The sequence below is a fragment of the Lactuca sativa genome, chromosome 8 (genome assembly GCF_002870075.4).
Source record: "Lactuca sativa cultivar Salinas chromosome 8, Lsat_Salinas_v11, whole genome shotgun sequence".
NCBI classification, from domain to species: domain Eukaryota; kingdom Viridiplantae; phylum Streptophyta; class Magnoliopsida; order Asterales; family Asteraceae; genus Lactuca; species Lactuca sativa.
In genome coordinates this window covers 155,612,634-155,634,193 of record NC_056630.2, presented here as the reverse complement: position 1 = coordinate 155,634,193, position 21,560 = coordinate 155,612,634, and the positions used below count along the sequence as shown (strand labels likewise).

Sequence of the window (21,560 nt, the reverse complement as noted above, 5' to 3'; positions counted from 1 at the left end):
AAAAAAACAAGAAACTTATAGTTTGAAACTTATAATTTGGAAGTTAAAATATCTTTCAGATCTATGTAGTCTCACATAAAAGTTCTTCAAACTTTTTTCGGTAGAACTTAAAATATCCACCAACATTGAAGTGTATCTGAAAATTTATTATATAGAAACTAATATTGTATTTTTATACTTGTCACGACCGTGCGTTGTAACGGAACCTTGGAAAGGATTAAATTAAAATATAGTGATGTACATTTGTTAATTTGTTAGCTGGAACCCTAAAAAGGATTGAATGGGAAAAATAACAATGTACTTTTATGAATTTATATACTATAATATGACAACATCTTCCAAAAACTAAGTAGAAATTGGATAAAGTTTTCAAAGTATGATATCTTAATAAGACCAAATGAAAGCTCAAAAGTTTATGTTATAGCAGTGAAAAGCTTATCAATGCAAGTACGTTTGTTTTTTTTGCTATAATTGACTAGTTTTATTCAAAGTGTGATGTTTTATTTGTAATAATGAAAAATGAAAGTATGATGCAATATTAAACAAATCAATAAGAGTACCTTACTATTTCTTAATTGGTAGTTTAGGAAAGTATGATGTTGTTAGTAAGAAGGGAAGGAGGGAAGAGAAAAATTATGCTCTCTATAATAATACCTGAAAGTTAAGTACTATACAAAAAAAAAATCAAACTTCAGACACAACCCTATCAAGATTTTTCAAAGAAGCCATAAATATAGCTTAAGCTAAGCCTTCAAAGATTATATACCAAGATTTTTCAAAAATTTGAGCAACTTGGATATTGAGGGAAACCTCCATTAATACATTGCACTTTTATAAATTTCATTTTCATGCATTTATAATAGTTTTTCTTTAGTGTTTAAAGTACAACCAGATTCCCACGCTTCTTGATTGAGTAGTTATTCTTTAATGACAAAACTTCATAAATGGTCCCTGTGGTTTCATAACATCTGAAGTTTTGTCCCTAATTTTAAAAATCTCATTGATGGTCCCTGCGTTTCAAAACTTTTAACAAAAGGTCATTATTGCTAACTTCGTCAAGTTTTGTCCGTTAAGTGAAGGCCATTTCCATCATTTCACTATTACATGGACCATTTATGAGTTTTTTGTTATTTAAAAAAAATTAATTATTTTAATATACAGTGGGTTCCACCTCTCTCTCTCTCTCTCTCTCTCTCTCTCTTATTTCTTTTGTTTTTAAATAAGACAAAGCCTCATAAATGGTCACTGTGGTAGTCAAATGATGAAAATATCCTTTACTTAACGAAGTTAGCAATAATGACCTTTTGTTAAAAGTTTTGAAACTATAGGGACCATCCGTGAGGTTTTTTAAAATTATGGATGAAACTTCAGATTTTGTGAAACCATAAGGACCATTTATGAAGTTTTGTCTTCTTTAATTTTTAAAGTAAAACAACTAACATTCTATAAATTTTTATTTTTTTATTGATTCAGACAAAATGTCATTATATATAATTAAAATGTATACATATATAAAATTTATAAAAAATAATATACTATGATTTGCTGATATTAAATTAATTGAATAACTAAAAAATTAAAAATAAGAGTAATTAATAATATAGATATTAAAAAATAAAAAATAAAAATGGTGCCATAATTCAAATTTGTATTTATGTATGTAAATTAAATTTTAATAAATCATATATTGATCGACACAAGTCGGCGTTTGTTAATATGGACCGTAGAGAAACGAGTTAATATCAAAATGTGTAACATTATATATATATATATATATATATATATATATATATATATATATATATATATATATATATATATAAATCATTGTTTTAAAAATATATAATCAGAAAGAAAATAATTAGAACGTTTTGTTTATGTAGAGAAATTTCAAACCCTAATTTTTAGGTTTGGTCCATATATAAGCATCATTATAGCTTCATCTATCATTCTCTCATCAGCCCCCATCTGAGATTTCGAGCCTCTAGCAAACCCTAGGTGAGAAGAATGTTTTGAGCTCATTTGTGTGCCTTTTGGTGTTCTTGAAGAAGCATAAGTTGGTAAAAGGACCTTGAAGCTTGGAAGCAACTTAAATATAGGATTCCACGCTTGCTAGCAACCTCCAGGAGGTAAAAAGTTCATAACTTGACCACTCTATCTTATAGATCTAACCATTTCTTTCTTTAGGGTACTTTTGGTCCCAAATATGGTGATTCTTGAGCATGGCATGCGCTTGACCAAATAAGTCGTCCTTTAGACCTTATGAAGGGTCTTTAGTCAAAAAAATGTGGTCTTGATGGTTAGTTTTACTCCATGCATGCTATAAAAGGTCTTAAGGCATTAAGATTTTTAGGTATAAAAACGTTTTTTTTTTTTTTTTTTTCATTTTCACCATTCTCTACACAAAAACTCTCTCTAACTTTGGGCTTCTCTCGGAATTTTGGCTAGTTTATGAAGAAAATGGAGGATTATGTCAACAATCCCGCAAATATGGTTAGATTTTAACTCTTTTAATGTTTAAAGTTATTTTTTTTTTAAAGTTAATTTTGTTGTGTTTGATAGTTTTAGTATATTTTTAGTATACTTGAAGTTTAAATGCAAGTAGAGACAAGTAGATAATGTTTACAATTTGTTATTTTTGTAGTTTTTTTAGTTGTTGTATAACCTGAAATCTTGTAAATTTTTATCCTATAATTGTTTATATAAACTGCAAAATAGTTGTTTGTATATATATTTGTCGTATAACATTTGTATAAGTTGAAAATTTGTCGTATATATATTGTTAGAAATTGTTTTTATTTGTCGTATAAGTTGAAAAATTTGTATAACTTGCTAGAAATTGTTTTTATTAGTCGTATAACTTGCAAAATTGTTAGTTTGGTTGTCGTTTTATTTTTAAATTTTTTTGTTTATATGGTTATATAATGTTAGTTTTAATTAGAAAGATAAAAATTGTTTATATATTTGTCGTTTAAGTTGAAAATTTGTTTAAGTTGAAAATATGTTTAAGTTGAAAATATTTATATAATTATGTATGATATTGCTTTCTATCGTAAATATATTTGTTGTATAACTTGGAAAATTGTTTATATATGTGTATGTTATTGTTTTTTATCGGGGAAATATATATATTAGTAATTAAGAAAGTATTTGCAGTTCGTAATCATATATTTAAAAAAAAATATATTTTTTAGTTATCTAATTTGTTTTTGTGTTTTTTTTTGCAGCATGATTTTAGTTTAATGAATACGAAAGCCTTTGCGAACCTAAAAGGCTCTGGCGGTAACATATGGGAAGTCTTTGAAGTTTTAGATGATGCCCGACGTGCTATTTTCAGAAATACTGTCTTTGGCTATTTTATTGATGTCCCTCGTTTACAAGGGGACGCTTTATTGTTTCATAAAATGTTCCTTCATCAGATCCGGCCGGACCCTGTTTTATCTCCAGATGGAATAAAACGTTTATATTTTCGAGTAGGCAATACCAAAATGGTTTATGGGCCGGAAGAGTTTTGTTTGATTACCGGGTTCAATTTTGGGGAGTATCCAAAAAACATTGGGAGAAAAGGGTCGGAAAAATTAATAAGCAGTAAAAAAAGATGTTTACTGCGTGAACGGCTATTTCCGGACCATACTAATAGTTCGGTGAAAATCGGCGACCTGAAAAGTTTAATTTTAAATCAAACATTCCTAGCACTTGATGACCTTGATGCAGTTAGAGTATGTTTGATATACATTTTGTGTGAAGGTTTTTTGGGCAAAGAAGTTAACGATCGGGTGCCACAAGATTGGTTTTATTTGGCTGAGAATTTGGATCTCTGGAATAGGTATATTTTCTTTACGTTAAAAGTTCTATTTTATTAAAGTTATAATTTATATAATAATCAATTTTGTTTTTTTTGTTTTGTTAGCTTCGCTTGGGGTAGCTATCTATGGGATTTTACTTATGTTGACCTTGAGGATACGTGGAATAAGATACATCATTATTTATCACTTCCTGAGCGTGATCAAACTTTAAAGTATTCCGTCTCAGGATTTACGGCTCCAATTAGGGTATAAAAATTTTATTATATTTAAATTGTTTTATTGTTATATTTTTTATTTTAATTTTAACTTTTATTACTGTTATTGTACAAAATTGTAGATATGGATATATGAGATGATTCCGGCTGTTCGTGCATGTGGATTTGCATTGAGAAAAAATAAAGACTTGCCTCGGATGAAAAGATGGAGCGGAACAAAAAAATTGAAATGGGTTGACGTGAACAAGATTTGGTCAAAGATGCAGGTTTAAAAATAATTCGTTTATTATTAATAAAGTTGATTATTATAGTTTTATATGCATTTTTAATATGTTTAATTTTTTAGGAGGGGCTACCACCAAGACAAAACATGTTACCGGGTGATGGTGAGATGACATCTTTTTATTATATGTCATTTCAAGAGTATGTATATGGTGAAGGGAAAGCAGTTCCATCCCCAGTACGGGACCATTTTAGGAGACAAGACGAATCTTCGTCTAGTATGTCGTCCAGTGGTCGCTCTCATGGTAGAGGTCGGGGCAGTGGGAAACACAAGCTAGACGAGTTGTTGAAACGGGTACATGCACTGGAGCAGCATGTGTTTATGAATCAACAAAAACCTACAGAGGTTTTTTTATGAAGAAGTGAATAATGAACAATTTTGGAACGACATTATTTTTGAGGAACCGACAGTGTCACAAAGAAATTATGATGAACAGGTTAGTTACACGCTACATTATTTATTAAATTTTATTAACATATATGAATACCTGTGTTCATATTTTATATTTGAAAATATAGGTTGTGCAAGATGAAGTGATGAATAAAAACAATACAACTCAAAATGTTTTTGGTGATACTCAAAACGACAAGGTTGTTATAGATGTTACCTTTACGATTTTAATAATTACTTTTTAATAAAGTGTCTTTCGTTATTAAGTAAAAAGTTATATTTTTAATGTAGGTGTTGGAGGAGAGTAATCAGTATGCGGGGAACAAATTTGATGATGATGTGTTTGATGTAAACGATTATAGTGAAGTTAAAGAGGTTATTATATAGTTACATTAATATTAATATTTTGTTTATTTAGATATTATTGGTTATTAAATTATGTGTATTTCGTTATTAAGTATAAAGTATTATCTTTAATGTAGGAGTGGGAGGAGAGGAATGACAATGCAGGGAACAAATTTGATGATGATGTGCCGGATGAAGACGAACTTATAATAATGGGAAATGTAGATTATTTTCATGATGATGATGATGACAAAGAAGTTACACCCGATAAACCTAGGAGTCGAAAACCATCACAATTTTTATGCACTCCTTACACCGAGGTATTCGTTTTATTTATAAACTGATGATTTTATGTTTATGTGAATTATCTGAAAGATATACATTTAAACATTTGAATATTGTTTTTAGTTGCACACGACACCGAAACAAAAAAGAAGAACAAAAAAGAAGGTTGGTATGAAATCAACAAGCCCCGTTCCTCCTCCAGTTTTTGGTGTTGCTCATGACTTCTCCATGTTGCGCCTGCAACCTTACGTAGCAGGCGGTGAGGATGTCATCCAAAATTATGTATTGCATTCATACGATGTGCAGCATCGTTTGTTTAATTTCGTGTTAGATAGAGATTTTTGGAGCTCATTGTTTGGGCATACACACGACGGATGGTTGGAGTCAGCGGTAAATAAATTGTTAATTAATTCTTTTAAAAGTTAATTGTTTTTTAGTCAATAACAAAAGTATCATGTGTGCAGCATATAACCATTTGGTACCGAGTTTTGATGGAGAGACGGTTTGAGAGCGACCGACATACAATAATGCCTCCAAATTTTTTTGTTTCTCATGCTTTGGAAGAAGGACAGGACTGGAGGGCGTTTATGGCTGGTATTGCTACATACCCCAACTTCATGGTTGCTTGGTGGGATGTTGATACGGTAAACTTAATACTTTATATTGAAAATAATATCGTTTTTTTGTTATGTTTTTGTATTGTGATGTAAATAAACATAAATTTATTTTCTGATCCTTATACAGGTCTTATTGCCGATTCATTCATCCCCTAATCATTGGCTATTTGGGGAACTACGATTAGCGTCAATGGAAGTGCATATTTATGACAGTCTTGGTAGAGGTGCTTATGAAAAATTCCAATCCGAAGGAATCTTTTCCAAATTTGAACGTCGGGTGGCAAATTATTTGGACAAGATTAAGTATTGGGCGCGGAGGAACATCCCAAGGATTCCATTGAATATGCAATTCATTTATGAAGAAAACGTTCCCCAACAAAGTAGTCATTTGGGAGATTGCGGTGTTTTTCTTTGTATGTTTATGGAGCAATTGGTTTCAGGTCAACCAATACGTGTTCTTATTGACCCAAAGAACGCAGCTTTAGAGTTCCGTCTCCGGATGGCAAAAATTATTTGGGGGTCTAGTCTTGCTCCTTTGTAGTTGGATTATATAAATGTATATACAAATTAATGTTGGATTTCATTATTAGTTTATCTTTAGAGTTTACTCAACGGATGACAAAAAATATAACGTTACGACAATTACAACAATTTAATGACCTACTAATTACTTATCAATAAATTCAACATAAGAACGACCACAACATTTGTTTTAACGTTACAAATACAACAATTTATTGACCAAACAACTTCAAAACCATAAAAACAATATTGAAAAACTTACAACTTGTAAACAAGAACTGCCAAGAACAACACCCAACTACAAACCAACGCTATCTTTAACTTCTTATTTTCTGATTGAAAGAGCTTATTAGAGTTAGCTACTTTAGCTATTACCATAGAAGATTGGTCCTTCTCTTCATCAACCCAACTGATAAACCCGCATTTTGGTCCCTGTTAAATTTAATATCCACAGTAAGAAAATAAATTTGTGTCATGTAAACACGAGGGTTTAAATTTGAATGACGGTAAGAACATGATACCAAATACGGGCAAGCGTAGAACAATCTTCCTGGGTTTTTAGCTGTACCCGAAATCCTAACGATACGTTCTCCTCCACAATTGCAGTATGCCATTAGCCTTCTTATTCTTTTAAATCGGAGGTAGTTTCTCAGTTAAATTTTTTCATAATGAGTGACACCCATTTATAGAATAAATCATATTACGGACAATTCTTTTGACTATGAAATAAACTGGTTTGACTATGAATTCAAAAAGTTCAACTATGAAATGCAGACAAGTACATTCTGTAGTATTGTCATGTCGGTCAGTGAAATTTGACTATGAAATGAACTGGTTTGACTATGAATTCAAAATGTTCAACTATGAAATGCAGACAAGTACATTCTGTAGTATTGTCATGTCGGTCAGTGAAATTTGACTATGAAATGAACTGGTTTGACTATGAATTCAAAATGTTCAACTATGAATTTAAAGGGTTAAACTATGAATTTTGATCAGTAGAGATACAATATCTTCTATTTATAATTCCATTTGTGTGATCATTGTAGAGCACAATTATCGATATTGAAAATGAGTAGTCACAGCCAAAGAACCTTTTCTCAACTACCAATTTTCTTGCATAACCTTCAAAGAACAAATCCTAATACCTTCACAGCCATTAAGAAAACCGATAACAACCGCTTTCAATTCTGTTTTGTGGCTTTAGGTTGCGTGGTATAACATACTTCTTTTATTGAGTTATACAATATTTCATGGTAATGTATGTCGATTAATTCTTACATAACACTAATATGTGTTCGTTTTTATGTAGATTCGTACCTTCCTTAGGTGCATGATACCGCTAATATATGTGGGTTATTTACCCCTTCTTGGGAGCTTTCTGACAACAATGTACTTCGCAGTGGCTTTAGATGGAAATCATGAGCCACTACTCTTAGCACTTGGTTTGGGAACCTTACAGTGTGAAGAATCATGGAGATGGTTCATGATGAGGTTAAGAGATTGTTTAGGTGAGGACACAGAGGTTGGTTTCATAAGCAACATGTGTGATAACATAGACTTTGGTGTTGACAGTGCCTACCCGGATTCCTATCATGGATATTGTCCTAAAGATATAGCTCGAAAGATACGTGAGTCTATCGGACATAACAATACGGAAGTCGAATCGTTGTTTTGGAAGTCATGCAATGCATATAGCGTTGATGATTTTTACTTGTGTTTCGAAAGGTTGCAAAGTACATGTAGGCAACCACCTTTCTGCACCTTGCTTATGAGTCCAATTTACTGGCTTGACGATATACCGATTTCAAAATGGACAAGAGCATTTTTCCCAAAAATACGTTACAATGTTAAATCGATTGACGTCCCTGAAATTTTGCAAATTATATCCTCACGTGAGTTTCCTATAACAACAATAATTGAGTTAACCACCACGTCGATAAAATCAAAGTATGCTGAACGGGCCGAACTGGCTGGTAAGGGAGATTGTTATATTTTGTTTTTTTTATTGTCATGCTATTTTTATTAAAATATCAAATTTTACAGGGAGGTTGTCTGGTGGGTTGACCCCTTACGTTGAGAGTAAGGTTCAAAAAAGTCTCAGCAAGTCTTACAATTGTAATGCAAAACGTTTGTATGGGGATACATTTGAAGTCCATGACACTTTTGCCACCAGCAACGTACAACTTGAACGAAGGGTATGTAGTTGTGGTAAATGGCAAAAAAGTGGTATACCATGTGGCCACGCTATAGCATGTCTAAGAACCCGTACATCTGAGTCCATTCAGAGAATGGTTGAATACAAGTTCACTAATTATGTGTATCGAGTTGCATATGGATCTGAGTTGGTGAATGGTATACCATCATATGAGCATTGGGAAATACCAAATGAAACGGTGGTCCTGTTACCTCCCTCAATGCAGTAGTTATTCATGTAGCACATTTATGTTTTATGTAGTATTATGTATTAGTTTTTTATGTACTCCGTTTTTATTTTACTGTTGTGTTACGTATTAGTTATCCATGTACCCAGTTTATTTTTTATGTCGTATTATGTGTTAGTTATTTATGTACCCCGGTTTTATTTTATTGCTTTCTAAATATTGGCTATTGAGGGAACAACATACATTAAAAGAAATGGACGTTTATTAAATAGTAACGACTAGACACATACAACAACAAGCAACTTAAATAACGAAAAACAATTAACTTAACCAACATGCATATTAAAAATAAGGGACATTCTTTAAAACATTCCATGCATCTAAGTGGGTAAACTCGCTACCATCGTATTGAAAGCGGTATAGTTCCAAAGCCACCTGTCGTAGAATGTCTTCATCCGTATTTGCATGTTCGTTATCTAACTCGTTATAAATACGTTGAAATTGTTTCACCTTCATTTTCATATCCAGAAACTTCGCTTTGACATCTCTTCTTCTTCGATATTGAGTGCGGTTCATTAAATGGTGAAACAAATGACAGACACGAGACCAAAATGATCCGGCACGAACTTGTGGGGGACCCGGTGGAAAATCCACCTCTACAATTGTAATCCAAGCTTGAACCAAAGCGACCTCCTCTGCGTTCCTCCATATACGTGGTGAGTCCATAATTGCAAGGAGGGAAGTAATAGAATACAATTACAACGGATATTGAAATCTATTTATAACGACTCCTTACTTTCCTGGTGCAATGAGTTGTCAACTCAAACAGCAATGTATTGTGTTGTCATTCAACCGGGGATGAATTGTCAACTCGAACAGTGATCTGTTGTGTTATAAGTATAGTACACTGCATTCGTCAGTTAATTTTGACTATGAATTGCAGACATATTAGAAGTTTGGACTGCGATTTTGTGTAGAAACTACTATAAATTGACCCTAAGTTACATGCAAAACGTTATTAAATTAACCAATATAGTTGTTCAAATATTGTTTTTTAGATTCTACCCTCTTTGTTTCAATCCAAATGACTTCTATATCATGGAGCAATGAAGAGTTCTTGGCTCTTACACATGCTTATATTCATGTGTACGAGACAAGCAAGTTGAATGATCCAATGTTTTGGAGCCGTCTAACAAATATTTTCAATGCTGAAAACCGAATGGCTACAAGAAACGATCGTGACGAACTAGACATCTTAGCAAGATGGTATGAAATGAAAACCGAAGTTCTATTATTCAACGATCTTTATACCAAAATTGACGACACCCGTTTAAATGCTACTGAGGATGTCATCTTGGAAGCTGCTAAGGAGGAATACAAGTCATTAAGTAACGGGTTGGAATTCCAGTTTCAAGCCCCTTGGAATATTTTGAAATATATCCCGTTTGTTTAAAATCTATTTTAGTTTATTATTTGAGTACTAGGTTATTTTCATGTACTAGGTTATTTTCATGTATTTCTTATGTATTTCGTATGTATTTCGTTTGTTTAAAATCTATTTTAGTTTATTATGTGAGTACTAGGTTATTTTCATGTATTTCGTATGTAATTCGTATGTATTTCATATGTTTAAAATATATTTTAGTTTAGTATGTGAGAAACTCGTATGATTAAGTTGAGTTAATATATTTTAGTTTATTATGTGAGAAACTCGTATGATTAACTTGGGTTAATAAATGGCCATTGCATTAGTTATCAAAATATATTAGAATACATTAGTAACAAGATTCCATGAACCATTAAAACATCACAACAATTACATGAAAAAAACGACATAATACGATCAAAGCATTAACGTAAAACACAAGTCCATGGCTTATTCTTAACACAAATTAGAGCGGTCTACTTGAAATACTGTTTATCTCTAACAACCTTCCAAACTTCCTCATATTCGAAGTCTCTGCCTTCATGCTCAAAGATGTAAAACTCTGTAACAACTTCCAAGAACTCTTCTTCGTCATGACAACGAACATTGTTACGTTTCGCATAACTACATGCTCGATTGAACCATGTCACTTCCTCCTTTACATCCGTCCACTTAGTAACAACATCTGATTTTTCTCTTTTTTGCCCTTCTCCCATCTCATGGTTAAACAAAGATGTGATGCGACTCCATTCATCACCAATTAGGCAATGCAGGGGAGCAAGTAACGGTTCACCATCCTTAACACTTAGCCAGCACCGTGTTAGAACTAACACATCGTTTGTCGTCCATGGCCTTTCAGAATTGGAACCAGGTACTTCATTCGAAGAACTTGCTGCATTCGACGACATTTCTAATAATGGGAATTCGTTTCGTTTAGGTGATTTGGGTGTTTGGTTTATAGATCTTAAACATCTATTTATATAAATAAATAGACTATGAAATAATACTTTGACTACGAAATGGTTATATTTGGACTACGAATTTCAGCTTTATGCAGTGTTTTGTCATGTCAAACTGTCATTTATCTCTTGTCACTAAAGGGACCCACTGGGATGTGCAGGTTACTACAGTGACTTGTCATTACTGTCTAGTCATTTCAAAGTTGGACTTCTCATTACTGTCTAGTATGTATAAATACCACTTATTGCTCCAGTTTAATACAACATCGGTTTTATTATGAGTTCCTCACACAAATTCGAAATTTGCTCATGCAACGAAGTAGATTGTTACTACTGTGATTCGGTAGACCCTTTTTTTACACCCTCTTCAGCCGGGTCATATATGTCACATGAAAATTTTGAAGAATTAAAGAAGGCTGAAGCACAACAAGAAGAGGACAAAGAGTCATCCCGACTTCTCACTCAACTTGCTAATGATATAGGTTCGGAATGCAAACAAGCTGAAGAATGGATTGACCTCAATAAAAACAAAATCAAAGAGCATAAAGATTGGATAAAAAAGAGTAAGAAGGCAATCAAAACGACTGAAAAACGGCTTGCTGAGAAGGATGAGCAGTTGATACACATTATGGTAAAAAAGGATCGTTTCGAAGACAAAATGAGAATTAGGGATGACTATATAACAATGGAGAAAGAGAAGTACCCGTTGCAGTTCCCTGAGTTTAAAAATTAGTTATAAAGTTGTTGTAATATTATCATGAAACATATTAGGTTGCCAAATGATCGTTTGTTGTTTTTTTTAAATAACATGTTGTAACTGTTAAAATAAATCTGCAAACTATATTTTATAATATAAAGGCTTCATTCATTGTTATAATCAACAAACTTAACTAAAATATGAAAGCATAGCAATGTCTTGTAAGAGTTAATAAAAATATTACAATACATAATAAGCTAACAACTCGTCATTACTCTTAATTTCAAGTTTGTTTTATATCAAAATCAGCGTTATGGGTTTGTGAGCAACCCGCTGAACCACCAATATTATATGCCATTTCTGCAGTAGAAATTATGTGACCTGCTCTGCTACCAGACGCCCTTCCAGTACAATTATTTCTCGTGTGTCCTAGGTGACCACATGTAGAACACTCTTTTATAATTGGACCCTCGCCTTGGGATGGAATGCGGTCTGTGTTTCTTGGCCTGCCTGGCTGACGTTTATCCATTACAGGTGGCTTAACAATCATCAAATCATCGGGGATCTCCCATTCGGATGGCTTCGGCAGAGGGTTTACTGATTCCTCATATGTTTTCCTCAGTGTTTCGGTAAAGTAAGCATTTAATGCAAACCTCGAGCAGTCTTGGTAATTGTTCACTGTTAAACATCTTATGACATGACCACAAGGTATCCCATCAAGTTGCCAATGCCTACATGTACATGTCATATGTTGAAAATCAACAATCACATTTTGTGCCCCCTTTTTGACCTCGCATTTCGTATTTGAGATCATGCGAACATCCCATTTGGTAAAAATTTTCTTGTTTTCTTTTACAACTTCATCCGCCCAAGGGGTAAGTGTTGTTGTTGCTTCCGCTAAAAAAACAGCCAAAATGAAGAAGTTAAAATCAATAACATCGAAACTAATAAAACATTAATATTACAAATTTACGTAATACCTGCAAAGTTACGTCTTTGAAACCACCATTGTTGCATTGTAGCACGAAAAAAATCAATCAACATAAGTATTGGCACCTTACGTGCGTGTCTAGATAATGCATTTATAGACTCCGCACTGTTGGACGACATAAGATTGTATCGGTTCCCTTTAAAATGTGCCCTTGACCAGGTTTCTGGATTTATACTTTTTAAGTACTCCCATACTGGTTCTTTTGTCTTTTTCATAACATCCATGGCAACATCAAAAGCATCAACTGTGTACGCCCTACACGCCTCCCAAAAAATTCCTTTAATCGTCTTACTCTTGCCGAATCTAGATACTATGTTGAAATACAAATGGACACCACATATTCCATGATGAGCGTGAGGAAAAATGTTGGCAACGGATGTTGCTATAGATGGAGACCTATCAGATATAATTGTAAGCTCCTGCATATTTCCTATGCAATCACGTAGTTTTTGAAAAAACCATGTCCAAGAATCAGTACACTCATTTTTGCATATACCATATGCAACCGGTAATATTTGATTTTGTCCGTCCTTAGTAACTGCAAGTAGCATGGTACCTTTGAACTCGCCCTTTAGGTGAGCTCCATCTACTACTAGGGTCGGCTTACAAAAATTGACAAAAGCTCGTACCTACAATACATTGTATATCTATTCAAATACACCAAAATAAATATTAAAAAAAAAATTAGAACATGATAATACTAACCGAGCAACCGAGTGCGACGTACAAAAACTCAAACCGATCATCAGCATCTGTTTTAATATGTGTGACAGTACCCGGATTATGTTTGGCCAAGTTGTGACAATACGCCGGAAGTTTGGTAAAAGAATCCTCTTTCGTACCCCTTAACGACAACAATGCATATTGCTTCGCACGCCATGCCTGATGGTATGAGATATTGATATTCAATTGAGCATTCATATCATTAACAATTTCTTTTCCCCGATAAACTCTACTATAGTCTTCAGCCAAAACATCAGCAAATATTCACCCAAAACATATTTGTTTGCTTGTCGATGATTAGGTTGCAACAATGTTGAAGAACATGTGTGTACATCAACAAATTTATTCACTTGGAAAAGTCCATCAGTATTTTTAATTGCTTTTGCTCTTAGTAACCAAGAACAATTTTTCGAAACACACACAGCTTCATACCTTGATTTGGTGGATCTACTTGTCCTCGTCTGGAAACCTTCTCGAAGACATTTTTTTACCAATACACCGCTTTAAAAGCTCTTTGTTTTTAAATATACTCTCACATTGAATCTTTTGAAGATTAATGTCTACCATCTGTGTTGGGATATCTTCATTATTATCAACTGGCCATGCTGGTACAGGGGGCATACCGTAAAAAAGGTTATCGGGATACTTAGCTTTAACTTCATCACCCAACTCATCTCTATCGGAATTACTTTGTAGCTCGGTTATATCTAAACATACATCACCAACATCAACATAATGCCCGTAAACATGATTTTTTTCATTTTTTTGAGTTGAATTTTTTTTCTTTTTAGTTTTATCTACCACACGCCTATTCATAAGTTTAACTTCTTGTTCGGCAACATCATCACAACGACCACCAACATGATTAAGATATGTACCAACATCATCATCACCAACATACTTGTAATTCTCGGGATCCACATATTGAATAGGTGAATAACTAACATTAACATTTTCAGCAACACTGTGAAACTGAGGTACACTAGGAGTATTGAAAGTACCTATCGGATCGTTGCTCCCTTTAAAACTGCATAAATTACCAACAACTTCGTTTCCAATTTCACCGCCCCCATTAACCTCCTCAACTTCATCAACCACCACAAACACTTTCACAGCCCTTCCTCCACTACATTTGATTACGTTTATCAACATTCTAACATCCACGTCTTCAACTATAGCTATATAATAATTTAATTCAGGATGGTGGAAACGAAGACTAATTCTATATTTGTCTAACAAACCAATTTTGCTTTTTACCATAGATACAAAATCACTATAACTAATATACTCAGAAAATATCAAAGCAAATTCAGAAATACCTCCCTATGGACATATGTATTCCAGATTAGTTCCATTAACTTGTCATCTCCCACCGGTTACAAGACAAACCAAATATTCAATCATTTTTTGAGCAAATTGTAGAGATAGAGAGTATTTCACAAACCAAATAACAACCAAAATGATATTTTTTCTACAAAAATTTTTATATAGCAAAGCCCATTTCGTAGTCAAACCAATTCATTTCGTAGTCAACCTTAAAAAAAAAAAAAAAAAAATCATCATTTCGCAGATAGGATCAGAGGATTTCGCAGATGGGACCTATTCCATCTGCGAAATTACCCCTATTTATACCGAAAAATATTAAAAAAAAAAAAAAAAAATTCTCATCTGCGAATGTACAAGTGCGTGAAGCACAACTGTGCTTCAGGCACTTGTACTTTCACAGATGAGATGCCCATTTCGCAGATGGGGCCTTCTCATCTGCGAAATTGGTGGCTAAATATGTAATCCCGATTTTTTTTTTGGCTATTTTTGTAATGCAATTAGTGTAATTGGCTATTTTTGTCATTTTCTCATATATATATATATATATATATATATATATATATATATATATATATATATATATATATATATATATATATATATATATATATATATATATATATATATATATATATATTAAAATTTTCATAATTAATCTTTGAGGTATAGATAATTTTCAAATTTGGTCCAAATGCATTTTGATTATTTAGAAAAAAATTAACTGCTTAAAAGTTAAAGTTAAAATCAGAATGATCATTCATATAATTTTTTAAACCATACGGAACAATAATGTTACGTTTTTTATAAAAGTCCTTAAAATATAATATTTTACAAATCATAGGGAGCAATTATGAAATTTTGTCAAAATTAAATATCCACCTATCATTTTTTTACTTATAAGATTATGATTATGATATTTGAATTAACACTTGATCTGATAAGTTAAATGAAAAAAAAAAAAAAAAAAAAAAAAAAAAAAAAGTAAGAGGGAATTTGATTTATCAAGTAATAAACGTGTGGATGCTTCTAGAAAGTCAAGATAAACGTGTGAAACCACGAACAGCTGCCCATTTGCACCGAACTAGCTGACGTAAGCCCATGCGTAAGCCCGGCCCATTCCCACTGATCTCCCCGTCCCGCAAACTATAAATACCACTTCTTCATACGTTTGTTAGGATTTCACTGGTAACTTTGCACAGCATCAAACGATCAAAGAAAAACTTCGCCATGGGAAGAAGTACGTCTTTTACCTCTAGTTTCTTCTTTCTTCTCTGCAATTTATTCAAATTCAGGACATCTATGCTCTATGTTTAGTTATATCTGAGATCCAATCACATGAGTTCAAATCTCGTTTTCGTAGCACATTAAAACTGTTTTTATTCATTTTTTCTGTAATTTAGGGCTTTTGTCTTCGAAATGAATACGTTATCCTGCTATTATCACTGTTCTACAGAATCATTATTTTATAGCTCGATGATAATTGTTACCTATACCGTATCCTCGATTTGCATTTTGCAACATATAAAACTGAAATTATCCTGCAAACTGATGTGGAATTAACCAACACGAAATTCTATCGTGCAGGACCTGCAAGGTGTTACAGACAGATCAAAAACAAGCCATATCCCAAATCACGATACTGCAGAGGTGTCCCTGATCCCAAAATCAGAATCTACGATGTTGGAATGAAGAAGAAAGGAGTCGATGAGTTCCCCTTCTGTGTCCATTTAGTGAGTTGGGAGAAAGAGAATGTCTCAAGTGAAGCACTTGAAGCTGCTCGAATTGCCTGCAACAAATACATGACCAAATTTGCAGGAAAAGATGCTTTCCATTTGAGAGTTAGGGTACATCCATTCCATGTGTTGCGTATCAACAAGATGCTGTCATGTGCTGGTGCTGATAGGCTTCAAACAGGCATGAGGGGTGCTTTTGGTAAACCACAGGGAGTATGTGCTCGTGTTAGCATTGGTCAAGTTCTTCTTTCTGTTAGATGCAAAGATGGGAATAGTCAGAATGCTCAAGAGGCATTGAGAAGGGCTAAATTCAAGTTTCCTGGTCGACAAAAGATCATTGTTAGCAGGAAATGGTAAGTAAAAGAATTTTGTTTAATTTTATATTTTTAAGAAATGTTTTTTTAATGTTAATATGATTGTTAATTACAGGGGATTTACCAAGTTTAGCAGGACTGATTATGTGCAATGGAAATCTGAGAATCGCATCATGTCTGATGGTGTTAATGCCAAGGTATTTATTTTTGTTATAACATATGAGAAATGTGTTCATTTTTTGTGTTTGATTAGAAATGCTAATCTCTATTTTGTTTAATTTTATTTTGATCTCTTAAGTCTCGGATTGTATGCTTATTCTTTTTAATAATTATTTTGCAGCTTCTTGGATGCCATGGACCCCTTGCAAATCGTCAACCTGGAAGAGCATTTATAAATGCTGTTGCTTAAAGTGGATTTTGTTCATTTAGAGTATCTTGTTAATTAATAAACTATATTTCAGTCATGTTTAAATGTTTTTATTTTTGAGAACTCAATACTCGTTTGCTTCTTTGTTGTAACGAGAATGAGAATGTATTGCATCTAATATTTCTAATTCGAAAGCTTCCTTTGTACACTTTATATTTTACTACTCTATGGATTCATTCAGTAAGCAATTTTCACGAATATTGTTATATTGACCACAACCGCTGTTACTCCATTTTACAGTTACAAATTAGCATTTTTCTACCTCAAATTCGATTCCTTGTTGCTATTTTGACTTTTAGTTCCAATTTTCTACCTCAAAATTCCTCAATCATATACATCATATAAATCCATCGACTTAAACTACAAAAAAAAGAAAGGAATTCTAAAGTGTAACATCAATGCTAACTAGTCTTTTCTAAATAAATGAAGGTTTTTTTTGCCACTTGTTACATTCTTATTCATTTTGCCACATGTCATTTTGTGGTTATTTTGAATTAATTTTTATTCCATATGTAATTTTATGGTTTTCCTATTTTATTAAATTTCATATGGTATTTAAATTTAATAATAAATGTATATCAATTTCATTAATAGACTTTCCTTATAATTTCAAATTTTCATAATAAAATCTCATTAATTTGCTTTGATTATTTTATCTAAATGACTTGTTTAAATTTAAAAGAGAAAAAAAACACTTTGATTTTAGTAATTCAATATTTTGTCATTTTTCTAATAAATTCAAATTTCTCAAATGTTTATACATATTTAATTGTTTTAAATACACCCATGTAATAGGGCTCACACCTAGTTGAGAATATATGCACATCTTAAAGAAAAAACAAAACACTAGCAACAATTATGTCATGAAACTCTAAACAGAAAAATGACATTAGAAAAAGGAAAGATACGTTTTAACAAGGTGATATATGCATCAAATCACCATTACATATGTCCAATCCACACCACAAAAGAAGTATCTTGTTTAAAAGAAACACACATAAACCAATATCTTCATTTACTACAACAAAACATATTATTATTCTTCCTCTCTCTTCAACAAGCCAAATTGAGTTTGATTTTAGTATCTGTGGTGCAATTTCTCTCTTTCTTGGTAACTCTGCACATACCTGCATGAACCAATAAATAAAATTATTGATTATTACACTGAATAGAATGAGGATGAGAAGGGCATTCACATCTTTTCCACATTTACCTTGTTCCAACTTTTGGATGAGACAAAATATTATGCTATATATTTACAGGTATATGAATCATTTCAAAGTATGGTAAGGATAGAAACTAAAGCTTTATTACTCAAAAGGGTTAAAGAAAAACATTTCATATGGCCATAACTATAACATTAACTAAGCATAAAAATCCTTTGAACAAAATGATGAAACAATGTTCTTAAAATATTGCCAAATCAATATGGTTGTTTGTTTTTGAGAAAATTTATATCAAAACATTGCTAAAAATGAGAAGAGTTTTTTTGTTATAATCAGAATCAGAATCAGAATCAGAATCAAAATCGGTATTATGTATAACAGGTTATGAGAGATACAGAGATTTAGAAAAATGATATAGGAAAACATTCTAACTAGCAAACACCTAAACAAACTATTTGTCTACTTACAACCCAATTTCCTAAAAGGCAATATGTATTCATCAATGAAATCTAGAGTAAAAATGATGGCATTTCACAAAAAGAGCAACAACTCTTCACATATAACAGTTAACCCATTATCATCTTTGTCATTACACAAGTTCATAAATTGATCTCTCAGGCAAACAAACCAAGCACAAATGCACAATTTTCCAAATTCAAGTCCTTCGGGTTCCTTCTCTTACAGACAAACTTAACAGAGATATATCATATATATGCTCATCATTTGAATCAATTTCTAGTCGAGAGAGTAGAAAAAAAAAAAAGAGAGCATTACAACTATACGGATCCATAACTATGCTGACCTAGTCAACTCATCACAATCATATACAATTTCAGAGACGACAATAGATCAAATCATAAGCATAAAGCAACGGATGAGCACAACTATGCTTAGATATGGATCTGTAAATAATCGGATAATTGAAACGTTGCAAAACATAAAAATTAAAACCGATTAGATATAGCCAACATCGTTTAGATATATAAAGTAGGGTTGTGGATTACGCGTAGACGCCGACAACCGGGCCGACGAGAAGAACAGCGCTATGCCAGTTCTCTGTGACCTTGTGAGTAATCTTATGCGTGAAATCCTTCCAGAGACCTGGCATCACTTTCTGCTGGAACGGAGACAGGGCGTACGTCACAGCCTTTACCTTCACCGGAATCTTTCCCATCGTCGATTGCTCCGATCTTATCAATTAGTTCTCAGAATCTCTTTCAATCTAATTGAGCTTCCGATTGAAAATGACAAAGAGGTAAGAAAGCCCTAGGATTTGATCCAAGTGTCTGGTTCTTCTGTCTGGGCCATTATCGTTTATAGCCAGCCTTTCGGTGAAAAAAAGGTCATTAGCCCAAATTTCAGTTTGCGTCGAATAGTTGTGTATTCATGAATCATTAAGGCTGATGTCACACCCAATTTTGGGTGTCCATTCATACCATACCTTTGGTGTTAGGCTTTGCGGTATGGAATTTTGGTGGCTACGTGTGGGGTCTACGTGGCAAGTTTGTGAACACCGTCCCAGATGCGCATAGGTGCCTTGTGGTGTAGTGTGTACCACGGACGAAGACGACGAATGAAAGAGAATGTGTGTGTAAGTGGTTCTTTTTTGACCGTTTGGAGTTTACAAAAAAAAAATTATATTTAAATAACATCTTTTATCTATATATACTACATTTTTACTCTTCATTTTACACTTCTAAATCAAAAAAAAAAAAAAATACTCAACCAAAATACTTCACCCACTCCAAACACCCCAAACACTCCAAGTGATTATCAAGCATATATATGCAATTGTTGAATTCTCCAATCCAATAACAACATTTATTCACTAACCTTCCATACAAGCCACAATTCTTCCAACAACAACGACCACAACAACAATTCACTCAACCTCAATTCATTCCCCAATTCCAAGGTTTTCAACAACAAGTTTCTCCACAACTCCAAACTCAATCATCTCAAGTCCCGTTAACTCAATCCTAATCCGTGAATCTCGACAACGACGATGAAATGGTCCAAGAAACACCACAACCATCTCGAAGAAGGCAATCAAAAGGAAAAGGGAAAAAGAAAGCAACGGCTTGGAACGAAGAAGAAGAAGAAACTTTAGTAAAAGCTTGGATTTTCATATCCTGTGACTCGAGGAGAGGCAACGTGCAATCTGGAGAAAGTTTTTGGAATCGTGTTTTGGATCACTTTCACGCACTACTTGGAAGGATAACGTATCGGTCGTACGAGACGGTCAACGGAAAATGACAGGATCTTCGCGCGATTTGCACAAAGTTTAATGGCATATTTGAAAATCTAAAAAATATGCATAAAAGCGGTTCCAACGATTTCAACATTTTATTAACCGCGTGCTACCAATTCAAAGTGACCAACAACGATAAACCATTTGGTCACCAAAAAGTGTGGGAAGTGTGCCGTCAAGGTCCAAAATGGGTCCTTAATCCAGAGACATCGCATTCGGACTCGACCACCGGCTCCAACAAAAGACCAAGAACTTATGATTCGGACGCGGGTTTTGGGGCTAGACCTCAATGATGACGTCGATGTTGCCAAGGGAGAGGGTCCACCTGAAGTCCAACTTCGTCGACCACCAGGAAGGGACAAAGCAAAACGAGCGGCGTCTTCAAGCGGGAAAGCAACCGCAACTAGCGGCGACAGGCTTGTGGAATCCATAGATAAAACTTTAAGTTTTCTAGAAAGAAAATACGAATCCACGGAGGAATCTCGTCGCCAAAAAATCGCTCTTACCAATCTTCAAATCATAAACTCGAAGCCCTTACCAGATCTTGAACCCGAAAATCTCACGACATTTCTCAAAATCCAACAACGTGTTCGTGCTAAATATGAGGATTAGATTCTAATATTTATATTTTTGTTGTTATGCTGTGTGTTTTTTTAAGTAATTTAGGATAAATAAGTAATTTAGTATTTTTTTTAAGTAT

General features: G+C 33.2%; 5 protein-coding genes across 6 annotated transcripts; 3 read left to right on the top strand and 2 right to left on the bottom strand.

Annotated features, from left to right (window-relative positions):
• Positions 1-2,893: 2,893 nt before the first annotated feature.
• On the top strand, positions 2,894-4,731 carry LOC111886660 (uncharacterized). Of its 2 annotated transcripts, XR_008225489.1 has the most exons (3): positions 2,894-3,826; positions 3,911-4,287; positions 4,368-4,731. XR_008225489.1 is itself a non-coding variant. In XM_052766211.1 (2 exons), exons 1-2 carry the CDS (start codon positions 3,243-3,245, stop codon positions 4,056-4,058), a joined length of 732 nt encoding a protein of 243 aa, XP_052622171.1. In that variant the 5' UTR covers positions 2,894-3,242; the 3' UTR covers positions 4,059-4,363. The 2 variants fall into 2 exon arrangements, 1 of the variants encoding a protein (XP_052622171.1); XM_052766211.1 differs by lacking the exon at positions 4,368-4,731 and having other exon boundaries at positions 3,911-4,363.
• A 174-nt stretch (positions 4,732-4,905) lies between these two features.
• Positions 4,906-6,650, top strand: LOC128127592 (uncharacterized). Its single transcript, XM_052766212.1, has 3 exons — positions 4,906-5,359; positions 5,448-5,968; positions 6,069-6,650. The coding sequence occupies exons 2-3, from the start codon at positions 5,816-5,818 to the stop codon at positions 6,480-6,482; spliced, it is 567 nt and encodes a 188-aa protein (XP_052622172.1). The 5' UTR covers positions 4,906-5,359; positions 5,448-5,815; the 3' UTR covers positions 6,483-6,650.
• A 5,823-nt stretch (positions 6,651-12,473) lies between these two features.
• On the bottom strand, positions 12,474-13,895 carry LOC128128096 (uncharacterized). The gene is made up of 2 exons (XM_052766908.1): positions 13,626-13,895; positions 12,474-13,549 (listed from the first exon to the last, which is right to left on the bottom strand). Exons 1-2 carry the CDS (start codon positions 13,839-13,841, stop codon positions 12,899-12,901), a joined length of 867 nt encoding a protein of 288 aa, XP_052622868.1. The 5' UTR covers positions 13,842-13,895; the 3' UTR covers positions 12,474-12,898.
• Positions 13,896-16,057: 2,162 nt separating this feature from the next.
• On the top strand, positions 16,058-17,591 carry LOC111886670 (60S ribosomal protein L10). The gene is made up of 4 exons (XM_023882923.3): positions 16,058-16,206; positions 16,554-17,055; positions 17,132-17,213; positions 17,357-17,591. The coding sequence occupies exons 1-4, from the start codon at positions 16,197-16,199 to the stop codon at positions 17,423-17,425; spliced, it is 663 nt and encodes a 220-aa protein (XP_023738691.1). The 5' UTR covers positions 16,058-16,196; the 3' UTR covers positions 17,426-17,591.
• Positions 17,592-18,307: 716 nt separating this feature from the next.
• On the bottom strand, positions 18,308-19,940 carry LOC111886671 (cytochrome b-c1 complex subunit 8). Its single transcript, XM_023882924.3, has 2 exons — positions 19,614-19,940; positions 18,308-18,570 (listed from the first exon to the last, which is right to left on the bottom strand). The coding sequence occupies exons 1-2, from the start codon at positions 19,781-19,783 to the stop codon at positions 18,522-18,524; spliced, it is 219 nt and encodes a 72-aa protein (XP_023738692.1). The 5' UTR covers positions 19,784-19,940; the 3' UTR covers positions 18,308-18,521.
• Positions 19,941-21,560: the final 1,620 nt, after the last annotated feature.